The sequence below is a fragment of the Lutra lutra genome, chromosome 3, assembly GCF_902655055.1.
Source record: "Lutra lutra chromosome 3, mLutLut1.2, whole genome shotgun sequence".
Lineage (NCBI taxonomy): Eukaryota > Metazoa > Chordata > Mammalia > Carnivora > Mustelidae > Lutra > Lutra lutra.
Genome location: NC_062280.1, coordinates 117,188,487 through 117,210,811, shown reverse-complemented (window position 1 = coordinate 117,210,811; position 22,325 = coordinate 117,188,487). Strand labels below are relative to the sequence as shown.

General features: G+C 43.1%; 2 protein-coding genes and 1 long non-coding RNA gene across 5 annotated transcripts in view; 2 read left to right on the top strand and 1 right to left on the bottom strand.

The window, feature by feature from the left end:
* Nucleotides 1–354: 354 nt before the first annotated feature.
* IMP4 (IMP U3 small nucleolar ribonucleoprotein 4) lies at nucleotides 355–5,145 on the bottom strand. 2 transcript variants are annotated; one of them, XM_047722818.1, is made up of 10 exons: nucleotides 4,759–5,145; nucleotides 4,468–4,668; nucleotides 4,211–4,319; nucleotides 2,237–2,320; nucleotides 1,451–1,560; nucleotides 1,239–1,371; nucleotides 998–1,152; nucleotides 821–876; nucleotides 626–699; nucleotides 355–542 (listed from the first exon to the last, which is right to left on the bottom strand). In XM_047722818.1, the coding sequence occupies exons 2-10, from the start codon at nucleotides 4,468–4,470 to the stop codon at nucleotides 430–432; spliced, it is 837 nt and encodes a 278-aa protein (XP_047578774.1). In that variant the 5' UTR covers nucleotides 4,471–4,668; nucleotides 4,759–5,145; the 3' UTR covers nucleotides 355–429. The 2 variants fall into 2 exon arrangements, with proteins under 2 accessions (XP_047578774.1, XP_047578773.1); XM_047722817.1 differs by having other exon boundaries at nucleotides 821–915; nucleotides 4,759–5,141.
* Nucleotides 5,146–5,230: 85 nt separating this feature from the next.
* On the top strand, nucleotides 5,231–9,159 carry CCDC115 (coiled-coil domain containing 115). The gene is made up of 5 exons (XM_047722819.1): nucleotides 5,231–5,389; nucleotides 5,465–5,568; nucleotides 5,656–5,738; nucleotides 6,403–6,534; nucleotides 8,359–9,159. Exons 1-5 carry the CDS (start codon nucleotides 5,279–5,281, stop codon nucleotides 8,469–8,471), a joined length of 543 nt encoding a protein of 180 aa, XP_047578775.1. The 5' UTR covers nucleotides 5,231–5,278; the 3' UTR covers nucleotides 8,472–9,159.
* Nucleotides 9,160–9,979: 820 nt separating this feature from the next.
* LOC125096131 (uncharacterized) overlaps nucleotides 9,980–22,325 on the top strand; it is a 56,808-nt gene continuing 44,462 nt past the window's right edge. Inside the window, exons 1-2 of one of the 2 annotated variants that reach the window (XR_007126076.1) lie at nucleotides 9,980–10,367; nucleotides 11,448–11,555. This is a non-coding gene — a long non-coding RNA (uncharacterized LOC125096131). Of the gene's footprint in view, nucleotides 11,556–22,325 lie in introns of both variants that reach the window. The other variant, XR_007126075.1, reaches the window with a different exon arrangement.

The window sequence follows — 22,325 nt, the reverse complement described above, 5'->3', positions numbered from 1 at the left end:
TCTTTCTTAATGTCATACTCCCCTCCACATCAACTTGGGGGCATGCTGTAGGCTCCTGACACGTGTTCTGAGTAAAACCAGGGTCCTTAGGTACACATCAGTCCCAGTCTGAGATGGGCTCTCACAGGGCCCCTGACTCCCAAGTGACACTACCACCAAATCTCCCAAATCTTTCCTATGGTTAAGGAGCAAGCCAGCAGGTTGGGCCTGCCTTGTCCTAGATACAACGTCATGAGCAGACCTGAGAATGTCCCTGAGCTGTCAGCTCCCCACCTAAGAAGACCCAGTAGAAACTGTCCCTCACATGCAGCCCGACGGTGGGTTTGTCCTGACCAAACAGAAGCAAATGGGGTGGTGTGGCATACAGACTTTATTCTGACCCCTCCCCGAGTCCTGGGTCCAGGTCCACGTCCTGACCAGCAAGTGGGTTCACTCAGCACTCAGAAAGACCCTCTTGCGTGCGGTGTTGGTGTATGGGTGCCAGCGCCACTCCACATCTGCTGTGGCCTCCTGTTCCAGCGTGCCCAGGCGGATCATGTACACTGGGAGGTGTAGATGGGTACATTGTCACCTACACCGCCAGTACCCCACCACCATGAGAAGTGGAATTAAGCCCCAAACTCACACTTCAGATCAAAGCGAGGTCCAACCTCTATCAGCTCCACACTGCGGTGGTTAGTCTTCCTATATACGTGGTGCCTGGAGGCAAGGGGAGACAGGGTAGGGGTGAGAGAAGACAGTGAGCAGATGTGAACCAATAACAAACAGCAGTGGAACACAAAGGTCAGGACGCCATTCTGAGGCCAGCCCATGGACCTACCGGAAGGAGATGTAGTCATCTTGGTTTGCGAAGGTGATGACACGGTGGCTGTCATCCTTGGGCACGGGGAACAGGTAACGGAGTATGTCAGAGACCTGGGTCAGAGGGAAGGCAAGTAGCAAATGCCCAGCCTGGAACTCCCTGCCCCCAGTCCTCACCCCATGAACCCAGACTCACCCGCTTGCCTAGTCGGGAGGAGAAGCCATGCATGATGAGGTGAGGCTTGGCCTCGGACACGGTGCCCAGGTCAGGAATGTCATGGCGCATGACCACATTGCACAGTGTGAAGTAAGCAGTGGGGCCGAAGGGCAGGTGGCTGACAATGAGCCCCACTGGTGGGGCCAGGCGGGCTGTCAGAAACCTTATCTGCTCTCAGACAACCACCCCAGCAGACACCCTGTTCCCACCACAGTCTCACCAGGTGTGCCTCGATGCTCATGGACAACCAGCAGGTCAGTGACACCATTGGCTTTGCAGGCTCGCACCAGTGCCCCTACCTCATGCCGGCCACGGTTCATGCGTTGGGCGCCTGGGAATACCAACTTCAGCTCCTTATATGTGAACGCATTTCAATTAGGACTGGGGCCACTAGTGCCTTAGGACCTCCCATTCGCTTCCCACTACTGGTACCTTTGCAAACATCTTGAGGCGGGAACTGGGGTCTCGGGAGGTAGTGATCATGACCTTAGGATCTTCAACCCCTGCCCATCGATATTCATCATCCACATGGTTGGTCACACCTGGTCACAGCATGAGGGGAAAGAATGTGATTGTCTTGGGAAATAAAACGCTAACTTGAAGGTGGCTCAATCTGTCTAGAGCAACACTGTCTGACAACACCTTTGATGATGAAAATAAAATGTTCCACACCTGCACTGAGCAGGAGGGTAGCCCTCCAGCCACACTGGTTATAAAAACAACTATGACTGAGGAACTAAATGTTTAAATTTGACTTAATTTTACTTCATTTTAACTACATTTATCACACGGGGTTAATGACTACCAAGTGCAAACCCAGATTCTGTTAAGACCAAAGGTAACTGACTCCTTTTCCTCATAACAAAAATTCATAATGTCTGTTTAGGTGTTAATGAAGTGCTGGGAGCTGGGGACATGGCAGTAAACAAAACGGATACTGTCTTGCCTCAGCAAGAGTTCATATTCTGATAAAGGGGATAATGAACAGACAAAACAGAGTAAGTGGGATAACCCTGTATGTGCTAAATAAACGAAATTGGGAGCACTAAGAAAGAGCTCTCCTAAAGTGCCATCTGTGCAAGGTCAGAAGGGCATCTGGGAGACAGTTTCGTAAGGAGGAGCTACATAGCCTTTCCTTCAAGCTGTCCATGGAATGACATGGAAACCAGCAGGCTCAAGTGCAGGGGAAGAAGCTGGCCCAGTGTCAGGGAAGTTTACCTTCACCGCCGGCGTCATCAAACTCCAAGGAACCCTGTAAGGCCAGAGCCTCCCTGCGTAATTCGGTGGGAATCAGGCGGTTCTCTGCAGGGGGAACACAGAGCAGCTGAGTAAGACACAAGCATGGAGCCCTCAGTTTATACAACACTGTGGCTTACAAAAACTGTACAGACTTGATTAAAAAGTACCCCTTTCACTCCTTTCTGTGCAGAAATGTGTACATGACTTCTTTGGCAGGGGGAAGAGGGAGACAAAACTATTTTTGTCTACATGCCAAGCTGTTAACAATGGTTACAGGAGATTTCATTTTCTATGGTTTCTAGTTTCATGGTTTGAGGGCTTTCTAAAATATTTAGTTGCAAGTATATACTGTTTTTGTACTTAGAAAAAAATTAACACCTGATTTTTAAAAGAACAAATAAAGAGTGTTCTTTCTATATGAATGTGGCCCAGAAACCCTGAAAACCCTGAAACCCTCTGACAACAAAAGTGCTAAACTTTATGCTTTGGGTCAGATTTCCTCTGTGAACTAAAGCTAGACTTGGTTTAAAAAAAAAAAAAAAAAAAAAAGGCTGGGCTGTGGGCATGCCCACTTTGGAGTACAGAGCTCAATATGAACATGCCCTTGGAACCAACATGTCTTTCCAATAATGCCCTGGAGAAATTCTTGCACATGGAAGAGAAGGTTCATAGCAGCAATGCTGTTCCTAACTGCGCCAGACTAAAAAAATAAGGTCAACACCAAGCACAGAGAAATGGGAGCCCCCACTACACTCAATAGATCTTAGAAAACATAAAGCTGGGAAAGAATACATACAACCTAATAACTACGTTTAAAACTAAAAATCAACCCATGTGATTTAAGGATACAAACAAGTATGACATAAGCATAAATAAGAGTAAGGAAATGGCTTATTTTTAAACAGTATCCTGTATTGTGGCTATCTGAGTTGGGGGAAAATATTCCTGAATTTCAATAATTTGAGTATTTTTTATTTCTAATGTGGGCAGACAGATCACAGATATTTAACATAACGCTTAATGTAAACATATAGACTCATGCACTTTATATGTCTAAAACACAGAAAATCAAAGTGAATTTAAAATAATCAAAGAGGGGGCCTGGGTGGCTCAGTTGGTTAAGCGACTGCCTTTGGCTCAGGTCATGATCCTAGAGTCCCCAGATTGAGTCCCGAATTGAGACCCACATTGAGACCCACATTAGGCTCCCTGCTCAGCAGGGGGTCGGTCTGCTTCTCCCCCAGACCTCTCTTCTCTCATGCTCTCCCTCATTCTCTCCCTCTCAAATAAATAAATAAAATCTTTAAAAAAAAATAATCATAGATAGTAAGCTGATGTACCATCCAGACAGGAAAGTTCTATTCACACAAGAACCAAGAAAATAGGGATAAGTATAACATTTTCATTCAAACAAGTTAACACTCTTCATTCGTATGACAAACAAAAAGCGGAGAAAATACTGCAAAGTTAGATCCCAATTCACAACTCGAATAAAAATAAATTCTCTACGGTTTATCACTTTTTAAATGCGACGTAATCATAGTAACAACTAAAAGATATTCTTGTCATCTTGTACTGAAGAAGGTAGCAAAAAGAAAAACAACGGGGGGAGGCGCGGGAGGACAATGTAAAAATTTAAAATTTGGGAAAAACTAAACACACTGTAAACAAAATTAATAGGCAAACTGTAAAATCTGGATACTGCAGCATATATGACACGATATGAAATTTATAGCATCACGGAAAGAATTTATAAACCCAAAAGGCAAGAAAACGGCCAGTAAATACTTGAAAGGATGCTCAGCCATAAAAATACTAAGAGATGCTAATTAAACGCGTTTTATACCATTTGGTCTTTTATTCCGCTGGATTTTAAAATGCAAACCAATGGTCTCTATAACGACAGGTTTAGAGCACTCCCCCGTCCCCGAGTGGGGGCGAAGAAGTGCCTACCTTCCAGGGCGCGCCGAACCTTCTCCTTCCGGTCCTGGGCAGCTTGCTGCGACTCCTCTCGGGCCTTGCGGTACAGGTACTCCCGGCGAAGGCGGGCCTCACGACGCAACTACGGAAAAAGCGGGTTAGCTCAGCCTCCTCGCCACACACAGCCGGGCCCGGGGGCCACTAGCCCCACCAGCCCCAAGCCCATAAATCATCCTCAGCCCTGCGCGAGCCCCCAGTATAAAAAACAGGAGCTCAACCATCCCTCCTACCATTCTGAGCGCGGATTCCACGTGGGTCTAAGAGAACGCCGGGCGCAGCGTCAGCAACGTCACCCAAGATTCTGCCCTCAATCAAGAAGGTCGCTAGAGGCTTTGCTGCACTCTATTACTGTGGGGAGTGCCAAATGTTAAGATGGCGGAGGGTGGGTTAGGAGTTGCAAGGCGATTGGCCAATCTGGAGACGCAAGCTTACTGGAACACCAATAGACGGGCGTCAAAACGTTGTCACGTTGGTAAGGCTCGCCCTTACTAAAGATGTTAGTGCGTGGCTTCATTACTTACCACTGTGCAGGATGCCCAAATTTTAAGATGATGAACCGCTAGAGTAATCATAATTGGCGATTCAGAATGATCCAGCAACTGTAAAAGCAGCACAGCGGCTGACTGGAGGCTCGCCTACCGGCTGCTGGAATTAAAGCCTCTTCTACCTTAAAATAGCTGCCATACAGCTATGCCTCTTCCATCACCACAGCTATCGCCCTACTGTTTGTTAAAAAGCGGCCTCTTACCGCTTCTCGGCCTTTTGGCTAAGATCAAGTGTAAAATGCGGCCTCTTCCCAAAGCTACTCGGAACCACCCACAGCTCTAGCCGACTGTTTCGTAGGCTCACATGCCTCAGAAAACCCAGCTAATCAATTCTGCAGCGCGGCTCTAAGCGTTTGCCTTTCGAAAGGTTGGGCAACTCGGCCCACGGCTGGGAACGCCCGTTGAAGGTGAGCCTATTGGTTGTCACGCCGGCATGGCGAGCGACGATTGGGCAACCTGTGAGGAGGCTGGTTCCAGACCTCAGTACCGTGGGACCATGGCTGCGCAGGGCTTACGCGCGCAGATGGACTCGCTCCTTCTGCAACTGCTCCGGGACCTGGAAGAACTGGAGGCGAAGCGGGCAGCACTGAACGCCCGGGTGGAGGAGGTGGGATCTTGCGGAGGGAGGGATGGGCGGGCATGCGGGGGTAAACTGAGTTTAACCGCTCTCCTCTTATTCCAGGGCTGGTTCTCACTCTCCAAAGCTCGCTATGCCATGGGTGCCAAGTCTGTAGGTCCTCTGCAGTATGCCTCCCGCATGGAGCCTCAGGTCTGCGTCTACACCAGGTGAGGAGGTGTGTATGTTGGAACGGGTGGGCGGACAGGGTCCAGGCTGGGGCCTCCAAATGTCGATCCTGCCTTCTCGTTCTTCAGCGAGGCCCAGGACGGACTCCAGAAGGTCTGGGTGATGAGAGCCAGCGCCCAGACTCCGGAAGAGGTGGGGCCCCGTGAGGCAGGTGAGTTCCCCTTTCCTTCGCGTCAGGGCTCCCTCCCGATGTCAAAAACAAAATGTACAGGATAATTGAAGAGATTATTTTTTTAAGGGTGTTGCGATGGAGAGTGGCCCAGATCGGAGGATCACAGTGTCTCAGCAGGCTGGTTTTGTTTTGTTTTGTTTTGTTTTGTTTTGCTTTAGACTTCTATAGGGAGAAATAGATAAGTTATAGGTGAAGTCCTTTACGGTTGGAATAGTTTTACAATAGGGGGAAGTTTCAGTCAGTTGAACAAAAAATGTTTATATGTCTAACTGGTTTCAGAGGGACAAACTTCTAATCTCAGTCATTTATGAGACAAACGGGGAGTTGGAGGGTCTGTCTGGCCTTTCAGCATGTTCAAGCAAAATGGGAAAAGTCAGTGTGTGGCTCTGTCACAGGTAAACAAGGGGGTCATTTGCTGATCTTATGAGAGTCATGAGAAAGAGTGGTCAGGGCATCTCATCTGAATCACAAACAGAAAGGTTGTTCTTTGTGGTAAGCTGTTTTCTGGAACATAAATGGTTGGAGGGATTTTACAGTCTTCAATGTTTGTCAGGATCATGAGCTTAGATCAAGTTCAACATTATCACAGAGAAGACAAGGGACAGGTAATGAGACCCCCAACCTCCAGTCTGTCTTTCTCCAGCTTTGCGCAGGCGCAAGGGTCTCTCCAGAACCCCAGAGCCAGAGTCCTCCCCAGCCCCCCGGGACCCTCTGAACTGGTTTGGAATCCTAGTTCCACACAGTCTGCGTCATGCCCAAGCCAGCTTCCGGGAAGGTGAGTAGACCCTCTATCTATAGGAAGAAGTAGTAGTAATGACATGCCTGGCTGGGGTTAATCTGCAAAGGGTTTTCCAGGGTTTTTTCCATAGCAGGCTTTTGTTGCACACATGCTGTTTTTTCAAAAAAGGATTTACTGGCTGTTGGCAGTGTTCCAGGCTCGTGTTAGGGGCTGGAGATACAGCAGGAAACAAAAGAGATAAATACCCCTCATGGAATGTATATTCCATTGAGGGGAGAATGAAAACATGCAAATAAATAAGTAGGCCCTATATATAATACGGGGTAGTGAGAATTGTTATGGAAAAATAAGATAGGGTATGGTGGATGGAGTGGGACAGGAGTGGGTGAGGGTAGTAATTTTATGAAGGGTGATCTGAAAAGTCCTCTCTGAAAAGATGGAAAGAACTTTGTAGTTGATCTGTGCTATAGGCAGAGGGGCCAGCCAGGGCAAAAGCTTTGAGGTGAAATCATGTTTAGTTTGGCAGAGAGGAGCCCAAATGGGTTAGAGTGGAGTTTATGAAGCAGGGAGTACTAGGAACTGAGGTCAGAGGGGACTGGGCCCAGGTTATTTGAGGTATAGGCCCTGATGAGGACTTTGGGAGTCACAGGTGGCTCTGAAGAGAGTGAGGCAGAGTTGGATCCACAGAGTGATAGGAAGACTCTGGATGCTGGGTGGGAATAGACAAGAGCAGAGGGAGGAAGCAGATATCGGGGAGCAGCCAGGATTGAGATGTAGGTGGAAGCAGATATCGGGGAGCAGCCAGGATTGAGATGTAGGTGGAGGCAGTGAAGGAGAATGCAAGTGACAGGAATCTGCATGTTTTGAGAGTAGAAGCCACAAGATTTACTGACAGATCAATTTGAGAGAAAGGGAAGGAGAGGAATGAAGGATGAACCCACAGATTCCAGCAGGAATACCTGGGAGAATGAAGCTGCCCTCACCTGGTGTGGGAGAGCAGCAGCCAAGGGTAAGTCAAGAGTTGAGTGAGAGTGTGTTCCTACTACTGTGTGGTGGAGACTCTGCTCAGGTGTCTGGGCACATGCATCTGAGTTTGGAAGAGACCTGGGCTGGAAAGAGAGATTTGGGAGCCCCCTGCATACCACTGGTGTTTAAATTCCCAAGTTGCTGACACAGACACAGCATTTAAGCTGAGATCAGCAGAGGGCCTCAGAGTGTGGACAGAAGGTGGGAAGAGGAAGGAGAGAAACCACTTTCGAAGAGACTGAGAAGTAGCAGTGAGGCAGGAACAACAACCAGAGGGTGAGAGATCCCAGAAACCAAGAGGAGAAAGTGCTTCCTGGAGGGAACTGAGCAGATGTGTGGCCAGCTCTGCTGTCAGGCAGGTAGGCTGAAGACTGGACTGGCGAGTGGCCTGGGCATGGAGGGCCCAGAAGACTGTTAAGCAGAAGCATCAGGCAAAAGCCACCTAGATGTGGATCCAGAATGTGGAACACTTTGGGGGGCAGGGTAAACAGAGGGCAAGAATAGTGAAGGACTATTATAATGAAGGAAAAAAAGGAAGGAAATGAGGGCATTCAACAGTGTTATGATCTGTGAATTTTTAGTCCCTGGTGGGTAATGTAAGGGAGTAAAGAAAGTCTGTTGAAGAGGTGACATTTTAGTAAAGATGTGAAGGAGGTGAGGGTGTGGGTCTAGTGAGATTCTGAAGCAGCCAGTGCAAGGCTCTTCTGGGAATGTTTTAGAAATAGTATGGAAGCTAGAAAATTCTGGAGCCTTTCCAGTCCCTGGAATGTTCAGAGGCCCCTGAGTCGTATCACATAGTGGATACCATGGTGACAATCTTGTCTCTTCCTCTAGGCCTGCAGCTGGCTGCAGACATGGCCAGCCTTCAGATCCGCATTGACTGGGGTCGAAGCCAGCTCCGGGGGCTCCAGGAAAAACTCAAGCAGCTAGAGCCCGAGTCTACCTGACTTGTGACCAGAGGCTGGACAGTGAGCACAGCTGTTCTTTGGTGTAGCTACCTTATCTCAGGCCTTCTTCCTTCACAGATTGCCGCTGCCCCAACTAATCCCCGTTCCTTAAAATTTCTCTGGTTTGCATGTTTCTAGCTTTGTTAGGTGTGAAAGTTTGAAGAGCCTCATGAATATATCAGCTGTGGTTTCTTTACAGGATAAAATACTGCACAGTTAGTGGCAGGGAAGGACAACAAATAGGTGCTTCAGTTGCACTAATTCTGAAAACTGATTTTGGTGTAGGAAAAAAAGACAAACATGGCTAACAAATTAAGACAAAATGATTCCATGTCAATAAAAAACGTGAACACCTAAGTAGGTAGGTAGTCCTTGGCAGGTTTTAAGCCAGAAAGTCTAAAAGATTTGACTTAGATTTTCAAGGGAACTCAAGGAACTCTTCATTTATCTTTATAGGAGTGAGACCATGCTACGTTTAATTTTTGAAGGGCCAAATGTATTTCCCGTGATGGGATCTGTGTCCTTGCTTCATTATCCTACTGGGTTGTTTTTTTAAAAGTTTGCTTGGGGAAAATTAATCCTTTGTTCATAATATGAAATGTAAATATTTTTCCCAATTTCTCTTGTAACTTTGCTTATGTTTTTTTTAAACTTCATTTTAAAATAAAATGCATTAACCTGCACAAAATATTGAATAGCTTAATGAGTAACTAAGGTGAAAGCTATAGTAATCATCACCCAGCTCTTGTATTTTTTTTTAGTTAGTTTTCTTAATTGATTTAAGAGTTGACTTTATCAATCAGCTGTTTTATCATTTCTGGATTTGGGGTTGTAAATGATATATGAATTCTCCAGTATTTTCCTAAAGAACTTATGTGGTTTCAGTTGAGGTGTGGGGTGAATCCTCATCCAGCTTGTTTTTTCTACCATAGGTCTACATTACTGTATGTGGAACCACTGAGTTGAGATGCTCCCTTTTTTTTTCTTTCACATAATCCCAATGTATACCCATACCGTATTTTGGACCTTCCATTGTTTCATTGATTTTACTGTCAGTTAATATACAGGTACCACACTGTTCTTTAACATATACTTTAATGGCAGTAGGTCATATCTGTGGTTGGATGGGGTGGGGGGATTGTTTTTTTTTTTTTTTTTTTACCATATTGAGATTGAGTTGTCAGTGAAAAGCCTAATGGAAGACCTCAAAAGTAAACTAGAGAAAAAAAGTACATCCCTTCCCACATAGGTTGAATTTCAGAACAAAATCCTGCTACGAAGTGTCAATCAGTGAGGTTTTGAAGCAAAAATAAGTTAAAAACAATACAGGGGCACCTGGGTGGCTCAGTGGGTTAAAGCCTCTACCTTCAGCTCAGGTCATGATATCGGGGTCCTAGGATCGAGCCCCGCATTGGACTATCTGCTCAACAAGGAGCCTGCTTCCTCCCTCTCTGCCTACTTGTGATCTCTGTCTGTCAAATAAATAAAAATCTTAAAAAAAAAATACATATTTGTTTTTCACATAAAAGATATTCATGTGGAATTCCGTCCCGGATGGGGTCCTTTGTTTTAGATGTCAGTTGATGTCAAAGGTCAAGCATTAGCCTTCATTTTACAGTTTGAAGTTGGGCTTTGGGTATGTCCGCGTGCCCATCGCGACAGCAATACAAACAGAAAACCACCTACGCTGGGCTGTCTGTCCCGGCAGGCTCTAGACCTTTGGGAGATTTCCCGGGGTAGGAGTGCCCGCCCCCTCGAGAAGCCCGGATGTTCTAGCCGGTGCCAGTTTGGGGGAAGGGGATCCTTGAAGCTGGGCTCGCGCAGCCGCAGTCAGAATTTCTGGAGGCAGGGAGAGCCCAGCGGATATGAAACCTTTAAATGGAGGGGCAGGCTGAAGTAAGTGATGTCTACAGGAAGGAGAAACTCCTCGTTAGTGCTTCCCATATGGTCTAGCGGTTAGGATTCCTGGTTTTCACCCAGGCGGCCCGGGTTCGACTCCGGTATGGGAAGGCGGTTGTTTCAGGTTTTTGTGGTGGCCAGAATTTTGTATTTTCATCTCAGGTCACATGGGGCGTTTCTTTCCATTTAAGCCTGAGAAATTGGGGCCTCGGGGAGCTCTGGGACCTATCATTCTGTGTTTTGAACGAAGTGTTAATTGTCATCACGTCATTAACTATTTTTTCTATGGGTAATTTATTAACTGTATAAGATACCATATACATTATAGGTGCAAATACCATTATATTTATATATTGAATAATATTTAAAATACTCAAAATTTATTGTTAATCTTCATGGAGGGCGACCACTGCCTAGTCTTTCCACACACCTCTGGGTAGTGGAACCCTCCGGGAGGAAGGAAGAAATAAGTGGAGTCAAGACACTTGCAACTTTTGCTCCAGAGCCAGTCCAGAGGCTGGGCCGCAACAAGCGGAGCTGTCTCTGGAGGGGCATAGGATGAAGTGCCTGAATGGACAGGAGAGGGCCAGTTGGAAGAAGTCTCCAGCAATTAATTTTCTCTGGTCTTGTGGCTGCTTTGTTTGCCTTCTAGTCCAGTGGTTAGGGTTCTTACGCAAACCGGTTTGCCTTCTACCGGTTCTACCGGTTCTAAGTAATTCTAAAAATTACTTAAATTTTTTTAAAGAATCTCTCTCCCCCCAACACTTGCACACTTTTAGTCAAAAGGAGAGCCAAACGTACACACATGAGTTACTAAGTGCCTTTGTCACTTTCCCACCCCCTTCGTCTGGTTCACTTACTCAACCAAGGGAGGTTATGGGCAGGGCTGAGGTCCTGCCTTCAGAAATGGACCTCTACACTTATTTACTCACTCATACATTTTGGGGGGGGGGGGAGGGATTATTTCTGTGATCCTATTAATTTAAAATGTGTAGGTTAAAATAGGATACATTGGAGCTGGGAAGTCATCACTGGTTCTCACAAGAAAACTGTCTAAAATTTAACAACTCTTCTTAGATCCATCAGAAAATTGAAGTCACGGGGCAAATTGCTGCCTTGAAAATTGGGGAGAAGAATGAATCATAGTATACCAGGCTCAGAAGTTGCTGCTGGAGCCAGTAACTGGTAAGAAAACTTAAAGGCTAATTGACCCTGATGAGAGAAAAACTCTCTAAAGGCCTGATATATAAGGGAAGCTTATTTTCTTTTATTTTGACATGCTTAATATTTATTGTTCTTTTGCAGAAAAAGAATCTAGGTAGTTGCTACCATGATGGCTTAATTTAGACAAAAATAACTAAGAGACATCAATTGATTACCATAGCAGTTTTAATGGCAACTCACTAAATTATTAACAGAACCATTTTCTAGAAAGTACTGATCTAGTCACATGAATCCAAAATAGGTGAAATACGAGAACAGTATAAACGTTTTGTATAATGCACTTTTAGTTCTTCATGGTTTGGTATAAACAAATATAACTTGGCTCTGATGTAGACAATTATTGATATAATTTTCAACTTTTTCGATGTGGGAAAGTCACTGTCATTGTGGTTCTCTCAACATGGAGCCCATGACACTCCCTGGGCAGGTTCAGACCCAACTCACACATTACAAACAGACTAGAAATAGCCAGTCAGATAAACGCCAGTTTTCCTAAAATGAAAACGAAAACAAAAACAAAAACAAAAACAAACCCAAAAGATTTTGGCAGTTAGAACAGTTTCCAACTCCATTTGGGATCTAGGCATGGATCTAATGGCCATCAGCCTCAGAGTCAGAGCCCTCAGGAAAACTGGAAGTAATTCTTCAGAGACGGGAAAGTCAAAAGGTTTTCTACCTGAGCTGCACCATGGTCATCACAACCTCACCTCCTCACCTCTGCTCTTGACTCCTTACCCAGGACAGAGAGAAATAGGCAGATTCACCAGAGGAACTGGGACATTCTCATTTATAAACTAAGGAAATGAGACTCCAACCAGAGCATATACAGATTTTGTGAAAGAATAAAGCCATTGAGTATGACATTGGTTAAAGGCAAAAGAAGAGATTTCTATCTGAAGTAACATCTTTGTTTAATTTTTCTCAAGGGGAAGCCATTTTAGATGTCTAAGTTAGCATGACTGTATAAACTTTTTTTCTAAACCAAAAGCCTGATTAATGGTCTACCAAGCCATAAAGGAAAACCATCTTATCCTTGAGGTGTAAATGAATACTCCTACTTCTTGCATTTCTTAACATGAAAACTTGTGATTTCTGCCTATATGTTAATCTGTAATCTTTTGACCTTTTACAAGATGTAAAAAAAAAAAAAATCTTTGACCCTGTATAAAGTATTCATTCTCTGGAGGACTGTATTTCCTGTGAAGAGTGTGTTTCCCAGACAGGTGTCCTAAGTTGGGATGGAATAAAACTTTCTTTTAGAGTGTCTAAAAGTTTTATTCATTTTGTATTGACAACCCTCACATTTTTGTGGGTTCTACCTCCAGAGGAACCCTACTAGCTTCTTAGGGTCAAGACTGGAGAAGAATCTCCTTTGCGTCTGGCAAGAGGAGGGAAAAGTACCACTTTGAAATATGCCAGAGCACCCATTTCTCCTTAACAAAGGCCTATGCTCAGAGAAACTATTTTACTAGACCCCACCCAACCTGAGGGAAGAGAAATACCCAGCCCTCTCTACCCTTCCTGCGTCACATAAAGGGAGAAAAAAAGCAGGGAAGAGCTTTTGAAGATTATAGCCTCAGGGCAGAAGTTCAGTAAAAGGCTATAGGATTATACAGTACTTCCCCTCCTCCCAAATATTATCACCACATCCGTAAGGTTTTTTTTTAATATTTATTTTATATATTTTTTATTTTATTTATTATTTATTTATTTAATTTATATTTATTTTATATTTATTATATATTTATATTATATATATATAATATATTATATATATTATATTTATATATAATATATAAAACAACTGAAAGAACTGCAGGGCTCAGAATCTATGTAAGAAATCTGATGGGAGGGGTGCCTGGGTGGCTCAGTGGGTTAAAGCCTCTGCCTTCAGGCTCAGGTCATGATCTCAAGGTCTTGGGATCGAGCCCCGCATCAGGCTCTCTGCTCAGCTGGGAGCCTGCTCCTCCTCTCCCTCTGCCTGCTTCTCTGCCTACTTGTGATCTCTGTCTGTCAAATAAATAAATAAAATCTTAAAAAAAAAAAAAGAAATCTGATGGGAAACCCAAATACAGCAGAGAAGACAAATAAGAACACTGGAGGAAATTTTAGTCTCTGATACCTATAGCCATAGCAAACAATAAACACAGAGTGATTCTTAGGAGGATAAATATAAAATCTCACACTAAAACCCTGCATAACTTAGTTCCTTTTACCTGATACATCATGTCTACCTTTTTTTTTTTTAAGATTTTATTTATTCAACAAAAAAGGGAGAGAGCAAGCATAAGCATGGGGAGCAGCAGAGGGAGATGGAGAAGCAGTCTTCCCACTGAGCAGGGAGCCTGATACAGGGCTCAATCCCAGGACTCTGGGATCATGACCTGAGTCAAACGCAGATGGTTTCCTAGGATCATGACCTGAGCCAAAGGCAAATGCCTAACCAACTGAGCCACCCAGGCACCCATCGTGTCTACCTTTCAATAAAAACTTAAAAGTTGGAGGGTAAAGCATATCTATAGTTAATCTCTATCAGCCCATGTCCTATTTGCAGGGTTTTGGAGTCCCACAGCCTCCCTTCATTTTCTTCTATCTCTGTTCCTTGGAGTTCAGGTTGCCAATAGTTTTCCTGGTATAACATTCTCAGAAACCTTGTAAACCTCCTGTGCAGTTCATGGGGTTTCAGTTCTCAGACAAGAGCGTCTTCTACAGATCTATCCTGAATAACCCCATCTCCATTCTTGTTTCTGCTGGGATGGCCAGTTGGATCCATGAGTTGGGACCAATCTCTTTAGTGAAAGATTGTCCAGCCACATCCTTGGCCCCTTTTTTCAGAGCACACTTCCCAACAGTGAATTTCTTAATATTTGAATCCTTTGTAATCTGGATAACTTGAGAATCACCCAAATCATCAAGAGCTGGCTCCTTTTTGCTTAATTGTCCTTTTCTTAATTTACTTCTTCCTTTTGCTTTTTACTGTAAGCATCAAGGATAATCAGTGCCTACAACACTTTGCTTAGAAATCCCTTCAGCTAAATATCTAAGCTCATTGCTTCTAAGTTCTACTTTTGTCAAACAGTAAAATACAATTCAGCCAAGTTCTCTACCACTTTAAAATAAGAATTGTTTTTCTTCTAGTGTCCAATAACATGTTTCTCACTTCCTTCTTAGTTCTTGCCAGAAGAATCTTTAACTTTCATATTTCTACTAACATTCTGTTCATGTCAGTATATATATACTCTAAGAGGATAGAAGCATTCTCTATAGTGTTCCTTACCTATCTCTTAACTCTAACAAGAGTAACTTTTAATGTCCATATGTATTTCCAGTAACCATTTCTTCAAGGTATTCTAGGCTTTTTCTATCTTGTGCCTCAAAATTCTTCCAGCTTCTATCTATCCCTCCATCCCTTACCCAGTTTCAAAGCCACAATCTACATATTTAAGTATTTGTTACAGGAGAACCCTACTTCCTGCTATCAAAATCTTTATTAGTTTCTTGGGACTGCCATTATAAGTGACTTGGTAATTTATTATATCTCAGTTCTGAGGCCAGAAGTCTAAAATCAAGCTGTTGCTAGAGCCATACATCCTCTGAAGACTCTGAGAAAAACTCCCTTGCTTCCTCCTAGCTTCTGGTGGCTCCTGGAAATCCTTGGCATTCCTTAGGTTGTAGATGCATTGTTCAATCTCTGCCTCCCATCTTCATATGGCCTTCTTCCATGTGTGTCCTCTTCTCTTCCTATAAGGATGATTAGATATGGGCCTTAGGCAACAGTGTTTGGATATGGGCCTATTCTAATTCAGTATGACATCATCTTAACTTAATTGCATCTTCAAAGATCCTATTTCCAAATAAGATCATACACTGAGAGTGTCTGGGTGGCTCAGTTGGTTAAAGCGACTGCCTTTGGCTCAAGTCATGATCTCGGAATCAAGTCCCACATCAGGCTCCCTGCTCAGCAAGGAATCTGTTTCTCCCTCTGATCTTCTCCCCTCTCATGCTCTCTCTCACTGTCTCTCTCTCAAATAAATAAATAAATAAAATCTTAAAAAAAAAAAAAGATCATACACTGAGGTTGCAGGTGGGCATGAATTTGGGGGAAGACACTATTTACCCCACTACTGAGCAAATATTAGAACAAATTATAAGACTGGTGGATTCTTTTAATATAGTTGTTATAAATGCTATCTTGACTCAGTTTTGAGGCTCTGGCTAGAGGCTAGTCAATTCCCTTTTTTGAGTAGCTAATTAAATCCACACCCAACCACTTTCTTTATCAGGCTATCACACTATGTGTTGCTATCTATCTTTCCTAATCGCTCCAGGGCTAGATACCAGACAACCCAGGGGAAGCCCCTGTGCTCCTGAGCCTGCTGAAGTGATTCAAACTAGCCAATCCTAACCCTGGTTACACTGCCTAATCCATCATTCCCAAGGAAATCATGAAATCTTTGGTGTACAGGTTCCTCTTCACTCTCTGCCCGTTGACCTCACCTTTGGTCATTCTTTGTCCCCCAGTGCCACCTTCTTGTCCCCACATGATGTGTACTCCTCTTGAGAACTTTGAACTATCTTTTCAGGGGCAGTTGTCTCCTGGTCTATTGGCCTTACCACAACTAAATAATAATAGTAGTAGTAGTAATAATGATAATAATAATAATAATAATAATAAAAACCTACCAAAACAATTGAACCAGCAAAGCCAGATGGTTTGGTTCCAGACCAAATGACATGTCACTAGATTTTTCTGACTTACAGGTTCTTCCAGACAGCAGTGGCTACTTGCACAGGCATGCCACTGGCTGGCATGTTGGTGCTGTGGGCCATAGCTGCTTTTTGTTGCCTCTACCAGATGTTGCTGTGAATCTACTCCACAAACTGTGAAATTTGTGAACAGTCCTCCCTTATGTCCTCTCTGAGTCAAGTGTCCAGGGCAGAGCACCTGGGGGCAACTCAAATTAATTGGTTACTTCTGATCGTTAAAAGTTTCCTCTGAAGGAAGTGAGGTATGATCCCATCCAAGTGGCAGGGGATGGGTCTGAGTAGCCTACTGGTCAGCAAGTGGTAGGGCCAATGAAGTCATTATATCTTATTACAGAGTAATTTTATTTGGCCTATTCTACACTACAGTAGGAGACTTCTCTCTCTCAAGCCATTCATAGGGTCATTGTGAGGGTATCTTAGTGACCATGGCACCCACAGGTCCTGTGATAAAGGAAATGATTGTTATGGTGTTGTTTGCCTAACTGCCTAACTCAGAAGGGTAGGAGGGCCATATGGATGGAAACTAGTAGCATAAAGCTTAATGAAAAGAGAAAATTTGGGGGACAGTATTCTTAGCCTAACACCCCTGAGGAAGTCACGACATTGTTTCAGAAATGTAAAACTCTGGGCAACACCCATGGGCCTTTCTGAATACTACTGCTCACCAGCACACCAAGGGCCTTATGCTCAAAACCTGGATCCTCAAAGTACTGATAAGGCCACTGTTCTCATGGAAGTGGATGTGGACACCTCAGAGGTCAATTGAGACATCATGGAGAGGGAGGCCATGGCCTACAGATAGGACCATTTGGGACCACCAAGTCCTTTGGTAAATATTCAAAGGTCAAAATAGTTTGAGACAGATAGGAGACGAAAACAAAAACTAAAATTTTCACCTGCCTAGACATATAAGTCATTTTTAAAGAGTTTACCAAAAAGACAATGAAAAAGAATTGGTACTTCAGACCAAGAGCTAATTGTACTATCCCAAGAAGAGGCTGTTATACCCAAGTACAAGCCTTAATCTTTGGGAGGTGTATTTGGATGGCTTGGAAGGAGAAAGTGCCACCATTAGGGGATCCTCCCTTTCCCCTGCTTTTGTTGTAACCACTTAGAAGGTACACACATAGTATTATTAGCCAGAGACAGAAACTAGAAATTGTGGATTCTGGCAGCTAAAGACTAAGACAAACAAATATGCAGGGTGGAAAATAAAAAATAAATAAAGTGTATATATTTAATTTGACTCTACTGTAAGTGGAAAATTTACTAAAAGAATTCATATAACAAAAATCAAAAGGGGCACTGATTGGCTTTTGTCCCTCAACAATATAGGTTCTAAATTAACTTTAACATCTGCTTAAAATGCAGCAACTGACAAAGCTTCATAATCTTAATCAGTGCTTGGGCTCAAATTACAGTGATACCTGGGGTCCCACTAAGTATAAACATTATACCCCCTATAGTCTTAGAAAAGTCACTATAAAATAGGGAAAAATAAGTATGCCTTATTTTAACTATAGCCTTGCCTAAATTTCCCATAATCATAGTACTTATTGCTCTAAAATATCCTAGATTGGACACAGATCCTCTAACACAATGAGGAGTCAATTAAAATTAAATTAGGTTTAAATTGGCAGGCCTCCATAGACCTCCAGTTAATATGGCCCAATGTAAGTTAGAACAGAGCCTTTACAGAGTGAAACTATTATAAAAGACCTAATTAATAAAGGAGTGATTACCCCCACTGATTCTTTAACAGCTCAGTTTTGTCTGATTTTAAACAACAAAAAAAGCATGGGTGACTCGGGATTAATTACCGCAACCCTAATTTTGTGGTCTCATCCAGTAATTGTTTTATCCCTAGTGCACAATATTATTAAAGTTGCTGACTCCATCCAATCAACAGTTGGTAAATATTTCACTATTACAGATTTATCTAATATGTTCTGCTCAGTGCCAATTTCAGCAGTTTCTCAGCTGCAGTTTGCCTCACCTCCAAAGGAACACAATATACCCTTTCCAGGCTGCCCATGGGGTTCCTCACAGCTTTACTATCACACATAATCCATAACCTTTACAGACAGGATCTTAACTATATTGCCTTTCTCCACAAATACCAGTATACATTATGCTGATGACCATCCTCCAAGGTTACTCATTGGACACATTCATTAAGGGTAATTAAAGATATATAAATCTCTTTTGAGTTCTGGTGGCAAGATATTCCTCATTTATCATTTTAATCTCACTGAAGCTGCAACTTACAAATCAGCCTATTTTAAATGGGGTTCCTCCAACAAATATTCTAGAATCTGTCCAAGTTAAAATCAACAGGCACTTCCAATAGTGCCCTCAGAGACTCCTTCATCGGAGAGGTTTGACTCCTTTTCTCATGACCCCTGGGGTCTCTGGACTACATATAATAAGTTGCCCCAAATCCTCTGGTGCAAAAGGATGGTCCTCTTGGCCCTGGGATAAACTCTATTAAGATGAAAACTGCTGGCTACATACTGGGATTTCCTAGAAACAAGGGCTCTCACAGACCTTGAGCCTGTGGCCATCCATACTCAGCTGCCCATTTATGCCTTGGATCATAGAAACAGTATACCAGGCTCAACATGGCTATACAAGTGTCCTGAAGACAGGATAGAGGCAATCCTGGGCATATTCCACCACAGAAAGGGGTGGCCTTCCCTGTCCTTAGTCCTTTGCCAGATGCCACAGTGCCAGAGGAGGTCACCCTTCCTCAAGATCACTTGGCTACCCAGTGAGTCCCTTGACATAAACTGAGTGAGCAGAGATGGAAATAACACAGACTCTATGGGCAGCATTGCCACCATTGAGCTCAATGGAATTTACTGCCTTTCATCCTGTAGCCAAGAGGTCTCTGATAGTAGATGCATCAGAGATCAATGCAAATTAATCAAATTTAAGGCAGTCATCTTAACACTAGATTGGATCCTCTGGCCATCAAATGGTCCCATCTGCACATTCTTTACAAACTTTTGGATCATTGTTGAGAGCTGTCCCCTTCTGGGTAAGAACTTTGGAATCTCTTGTCTCACATACACCAAAATATAAATAAAAATCTACATATGTTGAGACCACAATTCGAAGCCTTGCCAGGATGTTCTTTATTCTCTTCAGAGTTACAGACATTTCCCAAGGTACAAATTTCACTTCTCAAAATACACAGTGCTGGGCTCTTAATAAAGGTATTTAGTGCAAGTTTTATGTCCTTGATAGTTCCCAGATAGTTTAAGTGAGAGACATATGGTCTCCTCAACTCCTTTTTCAAATTCCAGTCTGACTAATGAATCTCTTCTTGCCCCAGGCCTTAATACCAATTTCACAACCGTACTTATTAATTTTATGTGTCAACTTGGCTAGACCAGAGAGTGCCCAGATATTTGGTCAAACATTATTCTAGATGTTTCTGTAAGGACATTTTTGGATGGGGTTAACGAATTAGTAGACTTTAAATGAGTAAAGCAGATTGACCTCTCTGATATGGGTGCATGGGCCTCATCCAATCAGTTGAAGGTCTTAGTAGAACAAAGAGACTAGCCTCCTTTGAGCAAGAGAAAATTCTCTAGCAGACTGCTTTCCAATTCCATCTGTAATATCAGTCCTTCCTGGTTATACAACACACTGCCTTTAGACTGTAACAGCAGCAATGTTTCTCCTGGTTTGCAGCCTACTAGCTCATCAGGCAGATGTTGGATTTGCTAACTTCCATCTCTGAAAAATCCTGACTGATAAACCAACTTTAAAAAACTTACCCATTACAGCCATCAAAACCCGAACCAAACAAAAACAAACAAACAAACACCTCAAAACCCCCCTGAAATCTTGCTATTTGCAATGACGTGGATGGAACTAGATGGTATTATGCCAAGTGAAATAAGTCAATCAGAGAAAGACAATTATCATATGATTTCACTGCTATGTAGAATTTAAGAAACAAGGCAGAGGATCATAGGGGAAGAGAGGAAAAAATGAAATGAGATGAAAACCAGAGAGGGAGACAAATCATAAAAGACTCTTAATCTTAGGAAACAAACTGAGGTTTGCTGGAGGGTTTGGGGGGATGAGGTAGCTGGGTAATGGACATTAGAGAGAGTATGTGCTATGGTGAGTGCTGTGTGTTCTGTAAGACTGATGAATCACAGACTGGTGGCCCTGAAACAAATAATACATTATATGTTAATAAAAAATTAATTAAAAAGCAACAACCCCCCCAAAAACTTTATAATTATTCTTTACTATACTTTAAGGGGGTTATGTTTTGCCTCTGTGTATATAAAAAGCCCTCTAATATGGCTCTCCCTATTTCTATAAACTTTTAATTTCATCTTCATCCCCTAAGATCTGGAGTCCTGACTGAAGGTGCACACTCTCCTGGGACTTATTAACCGTTGATTGTCCTGTGGGCCAGGAAGTAGCCATCTGATATAGGACCCATTTGAGCCTAAACTTATACCACTCAAGTAACCCTAAATCCCCTAAACAACAACAAAAAAGTCTTCCTGAATATTTAGTTGTAAGAAGTACATAATTAAACTGGACTCTCTGTCTGATCCCCTTTAGGAAATTGAAATTATTTCTTGAGGGCCGTACCCATAGACAATGTGAAATACCAAAAAGGTAGGTAGAAAATTCCTCTAATAATAAATATAAATAAATAAATAAATAAATAAATATCACAGTTAGAGATAAAAATAAAATCAACACTATACCCCATAGTGATATATTCCAGAGGAAAACCAGTATCAGACAACAAAAGCTCATTGACTGCAGCTGCACACCATTCTGTTAACTATTGTCTTATTACTATTAGTCTAAGAGCTTTCACTGGTCTACGATAGAGAGGCCCAAACCCTCCAAAGAAGCGATAGTTTCTTTCTTTCTTTCTTTTTTTTAAAGGTTTTATTTATTTGACAGAGCAAAAGAGCATAAATAGGGGGAGTAGCAGAGGAAGAGGGAGAAGCAGGCTTCCCACTGAACAGGGAACCTGATGTGGGACTCAATTCCAGGACCCTGGGATCATGACCTGAGCCTAAGGCAGACGCTTAACTGAATGAGTCACCCAGGAGCCCCAAATAAGCTATATTTCAACCAAACATGGCAATTGCTGAGCCCCGAATGCCATTTGTTTGGCTAATGTAAACCCTACAACCCAAAGAAACTTGCCCATTACCCACCAAGCCAACAACTGAGAAAAAGTACTCATAGTAACTGGCCATATTAGAGGGCCTATCTACAGGTTAATACTGGAGCTCCAACCTCAGCCACATATATTTAATAAGGGCAACTGGCTGCCCTTATTAACAACATCCAAAGTGTCCAGGCTGAGGCAGGCAGGCTAGGTCCAAGGACCCAGAGGGGTTGTCTCACAGGACCAGCCAAGAAGTTTCTTGGCTACACACAGGATTGAAATCAAATGCAAGCCAGAAGGAGATGAGAGCAAAGTTTACTGAAGGTATATGGAGAGAGCGGAGACAGAGTATTTGGGAGACTCAGAAAAGAGAGAGCCTTGTCTTTTTTCTGGGTCTGGAGTTTTTCCTGATGATTGTAGTCCAGTGTATATATCCTCTCAGGCATCCAGGATGTGGTTAGAACATGGACAAGTTCCCAAGTGTCCTTCATAAGTCAATTATTCCTTGGACCCAGGGGGTCTTGGGATAGAAATGTTTCACCCCAATGGTCTGGAATATGTGTATAATGGTTTCTTCTGGTCATTCTCACCTGGTCCTTCCTTAGATGTTGTCTATTTTACTGGAAGACTCTAATGAAATTATTAACTCTGTCCCTTACAAAGAAGACATACACTATTTGCCCTATGGGGCATGTATAAAGTGGAGGTGCTGTTCCTAGCAAGAATAGAAGCAGGAAGTAGCAAAAAGATTTTATGGATTTCTTGAGTTTCCTTCTCTCAAGGCCACATGATTTAAAACCTAT

What these genes read in the sequence shown, in the direction of transcription:
- IMP4 (XM_047722817.1), bottom strand. An exon ending in GGTTCGGCGCGCCCTGGAAG is followed by an intron (nt 2,321 to 4,210) that starts GTAGGCACTTCT and finishes TTCCCCCTGCAG; the next exon opens with AGAACCGCCTGATTCCCACC. An exon ending in GATGACTACATCTCCTTCCG is followed by an intron (nt 700 to 820) that starts GTAGGTCCATGG and finishes CCTTGCCTCCAG; the next exon opens with GCACCACGTATATAGGAAGA.
- CCDC115 (XM_047722819.1), top strand. Translation starts at nt 5,279, where the DNA reads ATGGCTGCGCAGGGCTTACGCGCGCAGATGGACTCGCTCCTTCTGCAA. An exon ending in CAGGTCTGCGTCTACACCAG is followed by an intron (nt 5,569 to 5,655) that starts GTGAGGAGGTGT and finishes CTCGTTCTTCAG; the next exon opens with CGAGGCCCAGGACGGACTCC. An exon ending in GGTGGGGCCCCGTGAGGCAG is followed by an intron (nt 5,739 to 6,402) that starts GTGAGTTCCCCT and finishes GTCTTTCTCCAG; the next exon opens with CTTTGCGCAGGCGCAAGGGT.